We start from the raw sequence: 15,208 nt of genomic DNA, 5'->3' as shown, positions 1-15,208 counted from the left end.
CACTGATGACAGGCTGATGTGCATTCAACCCGCGCTGGACTCGTTCATAATGAATCAGCCGTCCCTGTGTGAGTAGAGAATCCAGTCTGCAGTGTAGTTCAGACACTTCACTGATAAACCATAAATTGGCTTTATGGTCAAATATAGTTTTTGTATAATTAACTTCAGTCTCTGCCAGAGATGCCTGCTTTTAAAAGTAACGTAAAAGTAACGAGTAAAGTAAAAAGTTACTTTCCATAGGGGGTAACTAAGTAAAGTAACGGATTACTTTTTTAAGAAGTAACGAGTAACGAGCAAACTAGGGATGTCCAGATCCGATCACGTGATCGGAAATCGGGCCCGATCACGTGGTTTCAGACTCGATCGTGGAGTTTAGATTCTTGGCCCGAGCCCGACCCGAGCCAGACCGGACCTCGGGTCGGGCTCGGGCCGTTATTTTCTCCTCCTCTCGCACGCATCACACCGGGAGCTTGAAGATGTAAAGAAAAAAAGAAAAACAGGAGAATTAACTTTGAGCAAGTGTGGAGGAAAGTTGGAGGTATGGAAGCAGTTTAAACAAGTCGTGGGCAGTGACAACAATATGTTGTTCATCATTGTTTCTTTTTTTTTTTTTTTTTACGTTTCTTCATTCAGATCCATTTGCGATCCGTTCCATTCTAAACAAACAGCGCAGTTTACATACTTTGTCCTTGTTGTATTATTCTAAACAGATTTCTGTAGTTGAAACAACTCTAGTTGAGAACGTCAGTTATAACGGCCCACGTATAAAAAAATTGTCGGGCTCATAATTACAGTTAATGTGTCGGGCCAGGCCGGGCTCGGACGCAACGTGCTCGGGCTCGGGCAGGTTCGGACTTGATTTTTTGGGCCGATCTAAGCTCTACTCGATTGGAATCGGATATATATGTATATATATTCTCATTATTTATTAACACATCTATAGTTATGCGGTGGCACAGAGTTAGACCCTTTTGACTCCACACAGAAACAGCAACGCGTGCGGCATGACATCACTTTGTTGCAGAGACGCTAAATGCCGGCAAAGTAGAACACGGAAGCAGCTTGAAGCGGAAAGCGCGACTATGTCTGCGGTCTGGAGGGATTATAAAGTTGAATTATTATAGAAGTATCGCATCAGGACTCGGTATCGGTAGATACTCATAATCAAATGACTCGGACTCGAGGGCAAAAAAACCTGATCGGGACATCCCTAGAGCAAACACTACTTTTTAAAAGTAACTTCCCCAACACTGGCAATACCATGTAACAACATGCTGTCCATTATAATTATGGTAGGCTATATTTAGAATTATCATGTGTTTTTTTCTTCGCATAGGCTAAATAAAAGTATTTCCACTGTAAATTGGTGCATAAAAGTGTATACAATACAGGAAATTAAGTCGTTGATGCTCAAAACTCCCCCCCCCTCCCCCAAAAGGCAGATTCTGGCCAATATATTTATTTACAGTACAGAATACCCACTACAGTACATTAGACTACACCACTGGTGTGCAGCTCCTCCAGCAGTGCAGGGTGACAGATATTTTCCCATCGACAGAAGTACTGGCAGCAGGAGATGGTCACCGTCACATAGGGGTTTCCCTTACATCAGCTGAGCACAGGACCCTACCATTCCCCTGCGACACAGGGGAAACCAGAGGAATAACGGCCCCAGTTTTAAATAATTACACACAAATAGGCCAGCAAACAGTAACTATTTAAAAATGTTAAAACTATATATCAGGAGTTTGTTACAGTTTACCGGTGCATCTTTAGAATATTTTAATTTTGTCCGGACATCCCCGACCAACTTGGATGGTTCCTAAAATGGCGGCGGTATCTGTCAGTGTGGAGTGAAACTTTCCCATTTTAAGCGAAGAATTTGTCATTTTCTAACATATTTTTGTCGAGTGAAGTCGTCCGTTTGTTAAAGTAAGCATTACCGGACTACAGAGGCGTTTGACAGTGATCGTCAGGACCGAGCAGCGTCATTCCGGGCTCTGTTTTTGATCGCCATATCGCCGGGCTTCCCTCGAAGTTGACGGTGGCTAACGTTAAGTGGCTGACATTGCTATCGTACCGACTGTTGTTGTCATCACATAGCTCAACGCGGAACCGTCTGCTGAGATTGGCCGTCGGCCGAGTAGCTAGTTAGCTCGCGGATCAAGTACGTCGAAAGCGAGTCGGCGGCTTTTCGTTGAGCTGGGTGCCGTGTCCGCCAGTCAGTCGGAATAGAGAGGTGGTGTTGGATGTCACCACCAGTCCCTGTCATCAGGCTCAATCTGGTTTGCTAGCGTCAGGTAAGTAGCAGCGGATTCTACCCGCTGTCACTAACGTTACCACTGTTCGTCTGAACAACTTGTTCTGTTGTGTGTCTCTTAGCTCCATTATATGTTTGTATTGTGAATTTAGAATGTTAACTGTGTTACTGTCACTGCTATTGTAAAATAATGGCCATATTTGTCATATACCACCAGTGACATAGGCCTAGTTAGTTTTGTCTTGATTAGTTCACAATGGCCTGATAGGCCAATGGCAAATGGTTATCTAGTAGCATTAAAATAAAGACGGTAGGCCTCTCACTGTCCACTTTCTGTGTCCAACATTGTTTTTAACTCTTATTTCCTGGTTCCTTTATGACGGGCAGCCATCCTGGCAAATCAAATGGAGAAGCTCCAGGACTTGAGCCAATCAGAGCTACAGGAGCTCCTGGACAACCCACAGAGGGTGGAGTCTATGGCTCTGGAGTCTGACGAGGTAAAGAATACGCTTCACCTTACATCCCATTATATATAGGGCTTGTTTCTTATTTAAAACCCCAAACTGGGTGGATAGTCTGGGTGGGGGTAGTCACAAAATAATGCTTTCCCTCATCAGTAACCACTGAGGAGACGTGAAGCAAAGATAGTGGTACAAACCTGTTATTGTACTGGGTAGCTGGCATTAATGTGCTGTGTATGTGTAGTCCTCCTCCGGGGTTTTCCACTAGTGCATACAGTGTCCAGCTGGCTGAGAATAGTAGCCAGCTGGCACCCACTTCAACTAGTTCATTTGAAATGTGAAACTACACTGTTTTCTTAGTTCAAGAAGGGAGCTCCAATGTAAAAAATCATCAAACATCTTTGACCTGTCATAAAAGCTGACATTCCCTTTACATTTCTTAAAACTGTACAGTAAAATGACATGGGTTTTGATAACCTATGTAGGAAATTTTATTTTTATGGCTGGATTTCTGGACCTCTAGCAAGCCATTACTTGTAGTAATCTTTGGCTCCGCCAGGCACCTCACTGATATAAGGCTGCACAATTAATCACAATTTTATCGAAATCGCAATATGGACTAGTGCAATATCCAAATCGCAGGGGGTGGACAATATGGCAGGCGGGGCCCCATTTTTGTTAAAGGCTAAATATGTGTCCAACCATTCTAAAATAAAGCATTGTGGGGCTGCAGAGACATCCTGGCCTACAAATCCTATTCTACAGACTAAAGAAAAAATCTTTGTTTGGTACAGATCCTCACGGAAATCACACTATAATCATTTTCATTTTTTAGATTTTAATATTTTTCAATGAAAATGAGAATAATGATACAAAAATGATCATTCCCTCCAATATCGTGAATCATTTCGCAATCGCAATATCAGTCAAAATAACCGCAATTAGATAATATCCTCATATCGTGCAGCCCTACACTGATATATGTATGTGTATCTGGTGCTAGGTAGATGGGTCCCACTCATCACTGAGTAGATCTTTATAGGAAAAACATTTGCAACATTTTAACGATGCAGTCTTGTTTAAAGTCCATTTCCTCATTTTTTTTCCAGTAGTGCTTTTTAGTCTCAAGATATGTGTCAGATTTTCCATTAAGATGATTAGGTAAGATTGGTCCTTTGTCGGCGTTGCTACCTTTTAGGGCTGCACAATATATCCTTATTTAAAAAATTTTTTATCATCATCGCAATATCAACTTGCAGAATACACACATCGCGAGAGGCTGCGACACATCGCTAAAGACACTCAGAGGTTACTTTTTTGTGTGAGTTGAAAGAAAATTTCAGCAGATAACTGTACTTTAAAATGTAACTGACATTCTTTTTTAGTGCTGCCTTTTATGTTCAATCCAATGTTCAATTTGTTCATTTGTTTTAAATTCAACAAGGAATTTGATGTAATTCAGCAGTATACTGGAAGTAGCAGAACAACGTCATTGCATATTTTCCTCATATCGTGCAGCTCTATACCTTTCCTTTTTTCCTGGTAATAGTTTTTTTTTTTTTTTTTTTTTAAACCTAATATCTAATCACACTTTCTTCAGGGGAATTACTGAGATAAAGCACCAAACAAGTCTTAGGGACCTTATGTTCTAGTACAGGGTTCACTATGGCGTCACATCTATGTCGTCAGGGCAATAAAATATGCTCACCAACAAATTATATTATTTCACCCGCACGGATATTAGTCTCAACTCACAACGTCTGTGCAACTGCTTACTTTTCACAAAAGGGATCCGATTTTCTCCAGAAGAATTCTCTACATGTGTGTAAACTGGTCGACGTGCGGTGTATCTTCCACACGTTTTGCCAATCGTCGTCTAGATTTTCAACATTAAACTCTTTTTTTCTTCCAATTTCTCGTTTATATATTTAGTTGAGTGCTTATCATTAGTGTTCACTCTAGGGCTGGACGATTAATGGAACATTTATCGACATCGGAATTCTAAAGCTGTTATTGAGTATTTTTCCCATGACAATAATTTTGATCATTCATTTCTATTGATAGGCCTACTTTCTCCTTAAAAACATTCTACCGCGTGTGCACAGTGTTGCCAACTTACAGTATACATATATAATTGAGTGTTCAAATCAGGCTACATTTACATCGCTACGTTTTGGTTTTTAAGCATTTGAGTTTAATCTCTGTTTAAACTAACACGCCCAAACCTCATATCTCATCAACATTCTGGTATACTGGGCATAAACAGGAGGCAGCATGTAGACTCCGTCCGCTGCTGGTAGTTGCCACGGTAACGTTAGTAGCTTTAGTGTCAGAGAATGAGACGTCGTGACCGATAAGACCCAAATCAGGAGGAGAAACGTTGGCGTCAGTGTCGGTGTTGCCAAAGGTCTCCGTTTACGGCCGTTAAGACTGCAACACAACCCTGCAGATTCCAAACCAAAACGGGTCAGAAGTTTTTCCAAATGTCTCCGGTTTAGGGGCTCGGAAACGCCAGAGCAGGGGGAATGAGAGGGGAAAAACGTAGTAGAAGATATTCCTTTTTAAACCAAAAAGTAGCAATGAAAATGTAGCCTCAGTGTTTTTGAAATATTGATTCTATATCCTGAGAGATGGTCATATGATATTAGGAGCTTCGTTGTTATAGGGAGCGTAATGATTGGTTGTTTGAGAATAGCTATTATGTCATCAGCAAAAAAGTTTTATGTTCCACACCTTTAATGTGTAACCCTTAAGTTTTTTTTTCTCTGACTGCTTGAGCTAAAAGCTCAATAAAAAAGGCAAAGGTGCTAAGCAGCATCATGTCTGCTCGACCTCTATTCTGTCCTTTTTTATCAGTCAAATTAAATAGTATCTCTGTCCCTCTTCAGATCCAGAACATCCAGCTGGAGAGAGAGATGGCGTTGGCATCCAACCGCAGCCTGGCTGAGCAGAACCTGGACGTGAAGCCTCGGCTGGAGGCGGAGAAAGAGGTGCTGGTGGAGAGATATTCTCAGCTAGAGTCCATCAGAGAAACCTACAGACAACACTGCTCCCTTAAAGGTAGGACGAAGGATTCCTTCAGCGTGGCACAGTAAAGGAAAACTTGGTTTTTAGGGAGGGAGGAACAAAGGATGGATAAATAAAGGGAGTCCTGAGACTTTCTGAGACAGTTGAATTTACTATCTCTAAAAGCTAGTCAAGTGCATGTCATGCATGGCACAATCACGTAGGATATTCTGTTCAAATCAAGAGCTGGATGCTTCAAAATAGATTTGACTCATTACCATCAGAGCTACATAAAAAACGAGACGGGGTCTTACAGGTCTTACAATACATCCATGAGCGTTAGCCAGCAGAAACAAAGCTCCTTGAGCAGAAATGGAGAAAGAAAAGGCTCTTTTGAATGGCAAGTTGAGTTTCAAAGCCCGTGCAGATGGTTCTCTCCAAAAGACTAAAGTTATCTGCATATACTGTCCATGTGAACTGAGTAGCCAAGTCACAAATACCACTTCAGCATTTAAAACTTAAAGTACATTTAGAACAGATAAAAAAAATTGCAATTAATTTGCGATTAATCTCTCTCTCTCTCTCTCTCTCTCTCTCTCTCTCTCTCTCTCTCTCTCGCTCTCAGATGGGATGGTGGGTCAGATGTCTCCAGAGGCATTGTTCTCCAGACTACAGACAGAGGGCAGCAAAACAGAGGCAGAGTCAGAGGTCAGAACCACACACACACACACACACACACACAATATCAATGTGAAATGTATACTGATGCATAATGCAGCTGTTTGTATTTGGCTTAAAGATGCGTAAACAGTACTGCACCCAATGCTTGCTCTTGAGGGTATTGTTGGGTCTCTGTGAATTATAGAGTGTGGTGTCGATCTACTCTATTTGTATAGTGTCCTGAGATAACTCCTAGGATTTGACACTATAAATAAAATTGAATTGAAATATTGTAGTGGTCAACAAAAAAAGCCATACACTATATTGTTGAGAGTTAAGCGACAGACCCTGTGTAAGTGTTCTAACTTATAACGCTAATAACATTACCGTCGGCAAAATACCTCAGCTAATTACATCCATACTTTAACTTTGTTTTATAACCGTCAAGCCACTAAACTGATGATTTGTTAACGATAATAATGAGGAGACGAGACGGCACCGCCGTTATCAAACACTGACTGTGGTGATATTGACGCATTCTGGAGTCGGCTGACTCGTCTCTGTACTCGGTCCGGTTCTGGTGGTTGATTAACGCATCTTTTTGCTGACTGGCTCTCATAATGGGCCAGATGGGTGGCGCATGGGTCACCACCCTAAGTCCATGAGGCAAATGTCTGTAATAACTCCACATTTTAATTGTAAGCATTACAGGAGGCCAAGCAGTTGGCCCATTCCAAACAGCCTCTCACTGTCTCTGTTCTGAGTCTATGGGCCCTATCTTGGACCTGGCGCAGCGCAAAGCCCGACGCAAGTGACTTTGCTAGTTTAAGACCGACGCAGTTGTCAATTTCCCATCCAGCGCCCATGTCGTTTAAATAGCAAATGCACCTGCACCCATCTGTGCGCCCATGGGCGTGCTGGTCTTACAGGGAGGTGTGTTCATGTGCATTCTGGGCGTATTGCTATCTTGAGGCAGCGGGAAGTGATCGCACCATTGACCAACAAAAACCTGGTCTAAAGTCAATAACGCAGCATTTCATTGTTATTTTATCAGCAAATTAGACACACACATAGGGAAGCACAGCAGCACACAAACATGCAAAAGATTACAAATAAAAATATTATTGTGCAAATCCGCCATCATAATAGCAAAAGGGAACGGGAGATGACACTGATTGGTTTATTGCATGTTACGCCCAAAACACACCTATGAATTAATGAAGACACAACGGTACAACCCTTTTGAACCATGCGCCCGACGCACGGACCCTTTTTTCCGCCGTCAAACTAGCAGAAGTGGATTTGGACACGCCCTAGATCGTTAAAATAGGGCCCTGTGTGTGTTAGACAGTCAGTGGCCAATCAGCGAAGTGTCTGGTTGAAGGGAGTTCAGTACTCTGCACTAGTATGATGCTAGTATGATGTGCTCAGCATGACTGTGACTGCAGGTGTCTCTGTCTGCAGACTCTAGCTGATGAGTTTCTGGAGGGCTCTCTGCCATTGGACTCCTTCCTGGATCGCTTCCTCTCACTGCGCTCCCTAGCTCACAAAAGACGGGTGAGGATAGAGAAACTCCAGGAGATCCTACGACAGAGGAGCGAGGGCAATCCTAACGCCATGACATCATCAGCAGGCGTCAGCCAAGACCCCGCTGCCGCGCCCTCACCCTGGAATCAACAGACAACAACAGCGACGACGACTAATCCGCAGCAGCCAATCTCCACAGCTCAGTCCTGCAGCTACCCCTCACAGCCGGCCTCCTCATCTGCAGCGGGCCCCTCCGGCCTCCCCTACACCCCCTACCCTGTCTCCCCACCCAACCCTTCCCCTGCAGCTGCCGCAGGCTCCGGCACGGCCAACCCCCCGTCACACTTCCCTCCGTACCCAGGTTCCGGTTCACCTTTCACCCTAGCAGGGAGCTACTCTGGCCCCAGGCCTGCATTCGGGCCTACAGCTTCAACCGCCTGCCCCTACCCCAGCCAGCCCTCCTTCCCTACCCCACACCCGGGCTCAGCATTCGGCCAGTACACCCCAAGCCCCCCCCAGAGCGGTCCCGCACCCTACCCAGCCTCCTACAGCTACAGAGGCTACAGCTACCCGGCCGGGCCACCGTGTGCTGATTCTCAGTCGCCAACAGGCAGACCCATCTACAGACCAGGATACGGAGTCCCACAGCCATACTCATGAAGGCACTACTACTCCTCTCTACTTCCTCTGTCTCAATTCTTCCCTTCTTTGCTATCTCACCCCTTTCTCTTCACTGCCTCCCTAAACTCCAGCCTCCTCCGCCCCAGGTCCCTCTCCTCCTCCGTCTTTTTACCTTTCTACCCTCCCTCTTCCTTTCTCCCATGCTGAGAGGTCTCTCGCTTTACTTATCTTTGTTGCACTATTTCTCCCTTTCTCTAAATATCAGTCTGCTGATCTCTCTGTCTTTCTTTCTTTCCTTCTCCCTCTCTCTGTCACCCTACGACCCAACGACTCCCCCACACTAGTCTCAGGTTGTTGTGTTGTGTTTAAGTGTTACAACACTTGTATCTGGCCCTTCATACACTCCCTCTCCATCGCTCCCTCTTTCTTCCATTTCTTGTGTGTGGGTGTGTGTTGCTATTTGGCAATCAGAAAGTCCTTATAAACACACAAGTGCACTCCCCCTTATGACAAATACATTAAAAAAAAAACATTTATACCACCACATCAGTGTCCAATAGCTGTCTGACCACAATCTGTCTGGGTCACATTGTTATTCATGAGCACAGTCTTCATTAAGAAAAGCACCCTAATGGAAGATGTATGTCCTGGGCTTCTTTCATGACTCTAAAGCCTGGTTCACACGGGACGATTTTAAAATTGTCGGCCGATTTTCCAATCCTGAGAGACCCCACTAACAGTTTTGGTCGTATAGTGTGTGGTGCGCAGCACACGGCAAAATCAACACATCACGCACAAACCGATTTGATTCCCGAGCATTCCCAGGTCAGACGGGAAATCTCGCAAAATCCCTCGAGATCAAACGTGACTTCAGAGTAAACAATCATGGCGGACGAAGAGGATGCAGTGGCGATAATTTGTAGTTTGTTTTTAACCGAAAAAACGTTATCAAAAGAAAAGGTGATGGTCAAAGAAGTGGAGACAACGCGAGCATGGACTATACTTGCTATACTTATCTCCGACGTCCACCGGACTTTCTGGTGCGCCATGCCGCCGGCTGTTTTGATTTTGTTTCCCGGTGCTTTCCTTGCCGCCTCGTCACCTCGCTTTCTGATTGGCTACACGCCACAGGCTGCGTGCTCGTTTGTCCCCAGGGGACACCACACACGAGGAGAAATCGGGCCAAAACAATCCAACATGTTGGATATCCCCGATTTGAGATCGGAACGGTCCCGATGTCCTTCCGAGCAGACGAGAGCAGTCTTAACACACCACACACGGCAGGAATATCTGATCAGATTATTTTACGATAATCGGAGCATCCTTAAGATTGTCGGAAGGTGTGAATTGGGGCTAAAATCGGCCTAATTATCCTGCCGTGTGAACCAGGCTTTAGGCTCATACAGTGCAATTAAATTGGCAAGTACATGGCTGGTTATAATAATGGATCTTAAATTGAGTTAATCTAAGATGCAGGGTTTTGGGAACACCTTCTCCTCAGCTGTAGCTGCTTGGCTCTTCCATACATGTGACAGGGGAATTTCATAATGCACAATTACCTGTGGGTAGAAGAAGCACCAGTACTTTCTGTTGGTCAACCAAAGAAGCTGTGGCGATGACAGCGCTTCCCTTTAACGTCAGGGTTGGAAGAGGAAGTTAGCTGCAGCTGTGTGTCTGCTGGGCCTCCCTTCATCGCTGTAAAGGCCCGGTCACACCAACAGGTGCTGGACATGGTGCCAGGAGCTACCCAGCAGCCCCATGCAACACCAAAATCCTGTTCTAAACCACACCTTCTAAGCCTTCATTTGTTTCCCACAATGCAGTCTAGCCCTACATTCAAGACACAGAAATAAGCCACTGTCTTCCAAAAAAGTTTATTTCGCTGTAACAACACTTGACATATTCTCAGCTCACAAAGACCATATACCAATGGTGTAAACGGTTGCTTGTAGAGGTGAGGGAACTTCTCTGTGGGTTTATCACTGAGAGCAACATCTTTCACATTGCACAAAGTCATCTGATCCAGAGAAAAAATGAAAAAGTGTAGCTTAAAGAAATATATTGGTCTTTAATGAAGCATATCTTAAATTAGTAGTTTCCTGTATGTAGCTTATCCCACAAACATCATCGTGCTGCTGTGGAAGGCAGATATTTGTCAAACAAATGTAGATAAATACCAACTCCACTTGAAGCTCTTTTCATATTCCAAAATCGTGGGTTCCAGCAAATACACAGAGCCAGGTAGGCCTGTCTGTTATTAAGATGCAAATCTTGAAAATGCAATGTAAGGAGCACTATAGTAACACCCTGATACCTGGTGGAGTCTGTGGTTTGAACCAAACATAGTCTGGCTTCTTTGTTCCCACTCTGTCTGTGTCGTCGTCCCCATCCTCCTCTCCATCACTCTCCTCCTCCATATCTGCTCCTTGAATATGAACTGATGCTTGACAATATTTACCAGAAGAAAATAGTTTTATTTCTATGAGTTCACACTATCAGTGAGAACACGTGGTGTGCATAGTTTATTGGGGTAAAATGATAAAGGTTCACGGTTGGTTCTGTATCAGTTGAATCAATGTAAATTATATCATTGGAAATGCAATGTAGGTGATTGATGACAGATCATGTAAGGATCTTTAAGAAGTACATACCACCTCTCTAAATTTGTATCACACTTTGGGATCACCACCAAACTGTAATGTCACATGGACTTTTTATCTTGCAACTTATCATTTCATCAAACTAATCATATTTTATCTTTTACATCTCCTCTCAGCTATGTCACAGCCCTTATTCAGTTTTATCACTATCTAGAAAGCAGTTATACAGTTCAACATTCTCTGTCTGATATTTTTGTAGCGCCCCATTAGCGCCCAGATCAAAACATGTCTTTGTGCCAATATTGTCACACGTGTTGGACATTTCACCAAGCTGTATCTAGAGGTGATTTAAATTAATCCAAATTGGTCCCAGCCTCTAAAACACAGTACTGCTATTAACAGTCCCCAAAAACAGACAACAGTGGATGTGCTGTAGCAGTTGGTAGTTGTGTGATTTGAACTGTACCGTATACACAACTGCAGAGCAGCATCACAGCTTTTACCAGCAGTTTATTTTTATTTCATGACCCTGCATGTCAGTAAAAGTGTTGCCTTGAAGAGAATCCTTAGCTTGTTTGTTTTCATAAGAGGATTTTACCTGGGTGATGATGTAATAGGGCCGTAATTGTTGCTCGGGCCTCACTGCCCCGTCACAGCTGGGGTTTCATCAGAAATCGTATGGACAGGCAGCCAATCAGTGATCTCATGACAGTCTCTGTTCTGTTAATGACGCCTCCACAGGCCCACACCAACACTAAGAGACCACCATGGTTGCTGTTAGCAAAGGGAAATTCTGCAGTTGTGTTTTTATTCTTATTTATGAGCTGGTTTAGAGTTCCTGGTTTCAGCTGTTTGTTATCCCCTCAAATCCATGAAATGATAATTGTCCTTTTTGTTTTCTGTCTTTGTGTTTAAAAGCTGCCTGACTGGCTGTCTGAGAGCTCATACTCTTTGTTGGAATGGACTCGTCTAAATCATTTAGGTGTCTTTTCAGGGACATCTTTGGTACCAAGAGTGCTCATAGATATGTAATTCCAAATGTTGGGCCCCACTTTCTGTTCACAATGGTTTCCTCATATTCAGAGCTTAGTTGTGTATGTGCTGTATAATATAGAACAATAGCAGCTTACATTTGAAAAGCATCATTTCGTTGGGGACAGAGAATTTTCTCCAGCAAAGAGCCACCAGACAGATTGAAACGGCAAATGTAAAATTATTTTGGAATGATGTGTTAGATCAATCAGCAGTTTCAGAATATACATTTATTTAGAAAAAAACATGTCATGGATTGCTCATATACAGTCCAGATGCTCCTGATCACAGGCCCAGACTGCAACTTGAAGTGTTGTAGCATAAAGGCTGGAATCCATGGCCAAGTGTATGGATGTCATAGTGACATGCTAAAGGTTTTAATAATGGTTAATAGATCATGTACTAATGCCTCATATATTAGTTTATCTTTAAGCTTTAAAGTAAAAGTCATAAAAACTGCAACTGGATTGCAGCAGATCATAAATCCATTACTAAGTAACTGCTAACTTCTTCCAAACTTAATGATTTACTAAATCAGGTTTTATATATATATATATATATATATATATATAAAAAAAATCAAATGTCTTAGCTAGTTAAGACCTTAGCAATGTGTAAATTGATTGTTAGGAAACATCTGTAGCAGGGTAATCCTGTAAAAACGCCCACCAATCACTGCCTCGTGCTCTACTTGGAAAGAAGCTCCCGTACTCTACCCCTCCTGTGTACCTGTAGTCATGTCTGTTTGAAACATTCGCTATGATCATATTAGGTGTTGGTTTACTGCTAAATAAGACATGAAGTAACAGCGCTCCTTTCTTCTGACTTTCATAAGTGCTTGTGCACGTCTGTTAGACGGATCCCAGAGGAGATGCTACTTTCAAATCTTGCTAGCTTTTCAACATTACCAACCCTGCCTTTAAGAGCTATGAATTATGGAAACAAAGTCATTGTAGCATCATGAGCTATATCCTTATTCCCCAAACTATATCTTTAACTTAACTGCCAATCCTTTGTAAATGAATACATAAAGAGATGTGTGTCCTTCAGAGTTAAAAGTATTCATGCACAATGAGTAGGAAATATCTGATCATGCTAACCTAGCTAATGCCATTAGGTAATTTAGTTCAAAGCGTTATCTTTTGTAATGTGGGCTATATTACATTATATTTGTGAAATAATACTTTACAATCTTCCATTTTGATCAGGTGTCAGGTCAGACTGTCCATATCCTGTTAACTCTTTACTCTTCATCTGAACAGCTCATTTGTTAGCAAGCTAACGTTACTTTTGTCAGTTAGCTAGTACGTTAGTGGGTGTACATATGTAGTATAACTAATCTTTACATAAGAACTAGTCTGTTTATCCTCCAGCAAGACACTCTTTTGTCTTCTTAGCTCAGGGATTTATCAGGACCAGTCCTCTGATCTCTGGACCAACAAACATTCATTACGTACTGCCGTGTACAGCTGCAGACCTGATGAAAGCCAAGCACATTTATCAATGGATAATCAACATTTATAACTGCATTATTACCAAATCAAGAAGCTCATCCTGCAAACCCAAAATGTGTTTATTACCATCTTATAACTGATAAACATTAGTACATGATTAGTTAACCATTAATAAGCCATTAGTTACCCTTTATGAAGACGGCCTTACTCAATTATGTGATAAAGGAAGTGGCTGCTGCCACACCATAGCACACGCTCTCAGGCCGTCCCAGTCTGGCTCTGACACGTTTCCTGGGACTGGTTGTCAGTCTCTCATGTTGTATGTTTGTATGTAAAAGCCCAGAGTCTGTGTTGATTGTCTCACAGGACATGATGTTGATGTCCTGTACTTCCACCTCGGTGCTGATTTCATTCTCTTTACTTGTATATCACCGGTGTTTCAGTGGAGACTGAGCTTCTCTTCAGCGTCACAGGCCAGTGTTTGGCTGCTTTAGTTGGCTTTGAGTCAACACAACACGGTGACTCCCCTTCAGATGAAGATACTGAAGTACTCTTGAGCATGACACACTTTTCATATCCAACTTTAAGACATGAATGATTCTAGTTTGTACTAAGGAGAGAGAATGACAGTGTTGTAGAAGAAGCACAAATGAGATGTTGTAATATAATATAGACTAGCATAAATATTATCCAGAGGGAAATAGCATTCAGATGGATAGATCTGTTCCTCTGATTGTGATGAATTATATGATGGTAATGATGACTGCAGATTGTTAAAGAGCCTTTTTTTGTTTTCTTTCTCTTCTTTTGGGTTGTGACTAATTAAACAAGTTGATCTAAATCAAAACAGTCTGAGTCTTCATTTCACAATTTCAAAGTGCTGTTAATTTGAGAACAAAATATACAATACAAAAGAGTGAGACGAGAAGTCATTTATTTATTAATTATGGTAGCTGATGTTGTGTTTGATGAAGCCATGGCAAGCATATATAGGTTAAATAGAAGAGGACCCAGGATGGAGCCCTGTGGGACCCCACACACAAATTTGTGACAGACCCACCCAGTTTCTTAGCTTTTTAGCAGGATCCCATGATGCACTGTGCCGAATGCAGAGCTTAGGTCGAGGAGTATTAGGACTCTTATTGTCCCTGTTGATCCTCATGTCATTAAGAACTTTTAAAAGAGGGTTTTCTGTGCTATGAGATTCGGAAACCAGACTGGAATTTATCATAAATATTATCTGTAAGATATAATTTCAGTTGCTGATATACAATCTTATTGATGATCTTACTCCAGGCCGGCCCTGACCAACCTGGAGCCCTCAGCAAGATTTTAGCTGGTGCCCCTTGCATGGCAGCCAATTCCACCACCAGTCATTGTGTTCATACACTCACACAGACCCTGCATAGCTATACGTCTTGCCGGTCGTTTTTTATTTTAGAAAAAAAATAAAAACAAAATACTCTCATCGAAGGTCCAGAGGAACATTAGTAATATTATTAAATTGTGATGCGCTGAACAAGATAAGTTTGCGGTATCTTCTTTTCTCAAGACATCAGAGTACCATCTATTCTTTCAGCAGTCAGT

General features: G+C 42.5%; 1 protein-coding gene across 2 annotated transcripts; it reads left to right on the top strand.

Annotated features, from left to right (window-relative positions):
• Positions 1-1,651: 1,651 nt before the first annotated feature.
• Positions 1,652-9,202, top strand: vps37c (VPS37C subunit of ESCRT-I). Of its 2 annotated transcripts, none has more exons than XM_031293584.2 (5): positions 1,652-2,300; positions 2,644-2,757; positions 5,610-5,781; positions 6,353-6,435; positions 7,852-9,202. In XM_031293584.2, the coding sequence occupies exons 2-5, from the start codon at positions 2,665-2,667 to the stop codon at positions 8,572-8,574; spliced, it is 1,071 nt and encodes a 356-aa protein (XP_031149444.1). In that variant the 5' UTR covers positions 1,652-2,300; positions 2,644-2,664; the 3' UTR covers positions 8,575-9,202. The 2 variants fall into 2 exon arrangements, with proteins under 2 accessions (XP_031149444.1, XP_031149443.1); XM_031293583.2 differs by having other exon boundaries at positions 1,657-2,300; positions 2,648-2,757.
• Positions 9,203-15,208: the final 6,006 nt, after the last annotated feature.

This window comes from Sander lucioperca, chromosome 4, assembly GCF_008315115.2.
Source record: "Sander lucioperca isolate FBNREF2018 chromosome 4, SLUC_FBN_1.2, whole genome shotgun sequence".
NCBI lineage: Eukaryota > Metazoa > Chordata > Actinopteri > Perciformes > Percidae > Sander > Sander lucioperca.
This window is presented reverse-complemented; position numbering and strand designations above follow the sequence as displayed.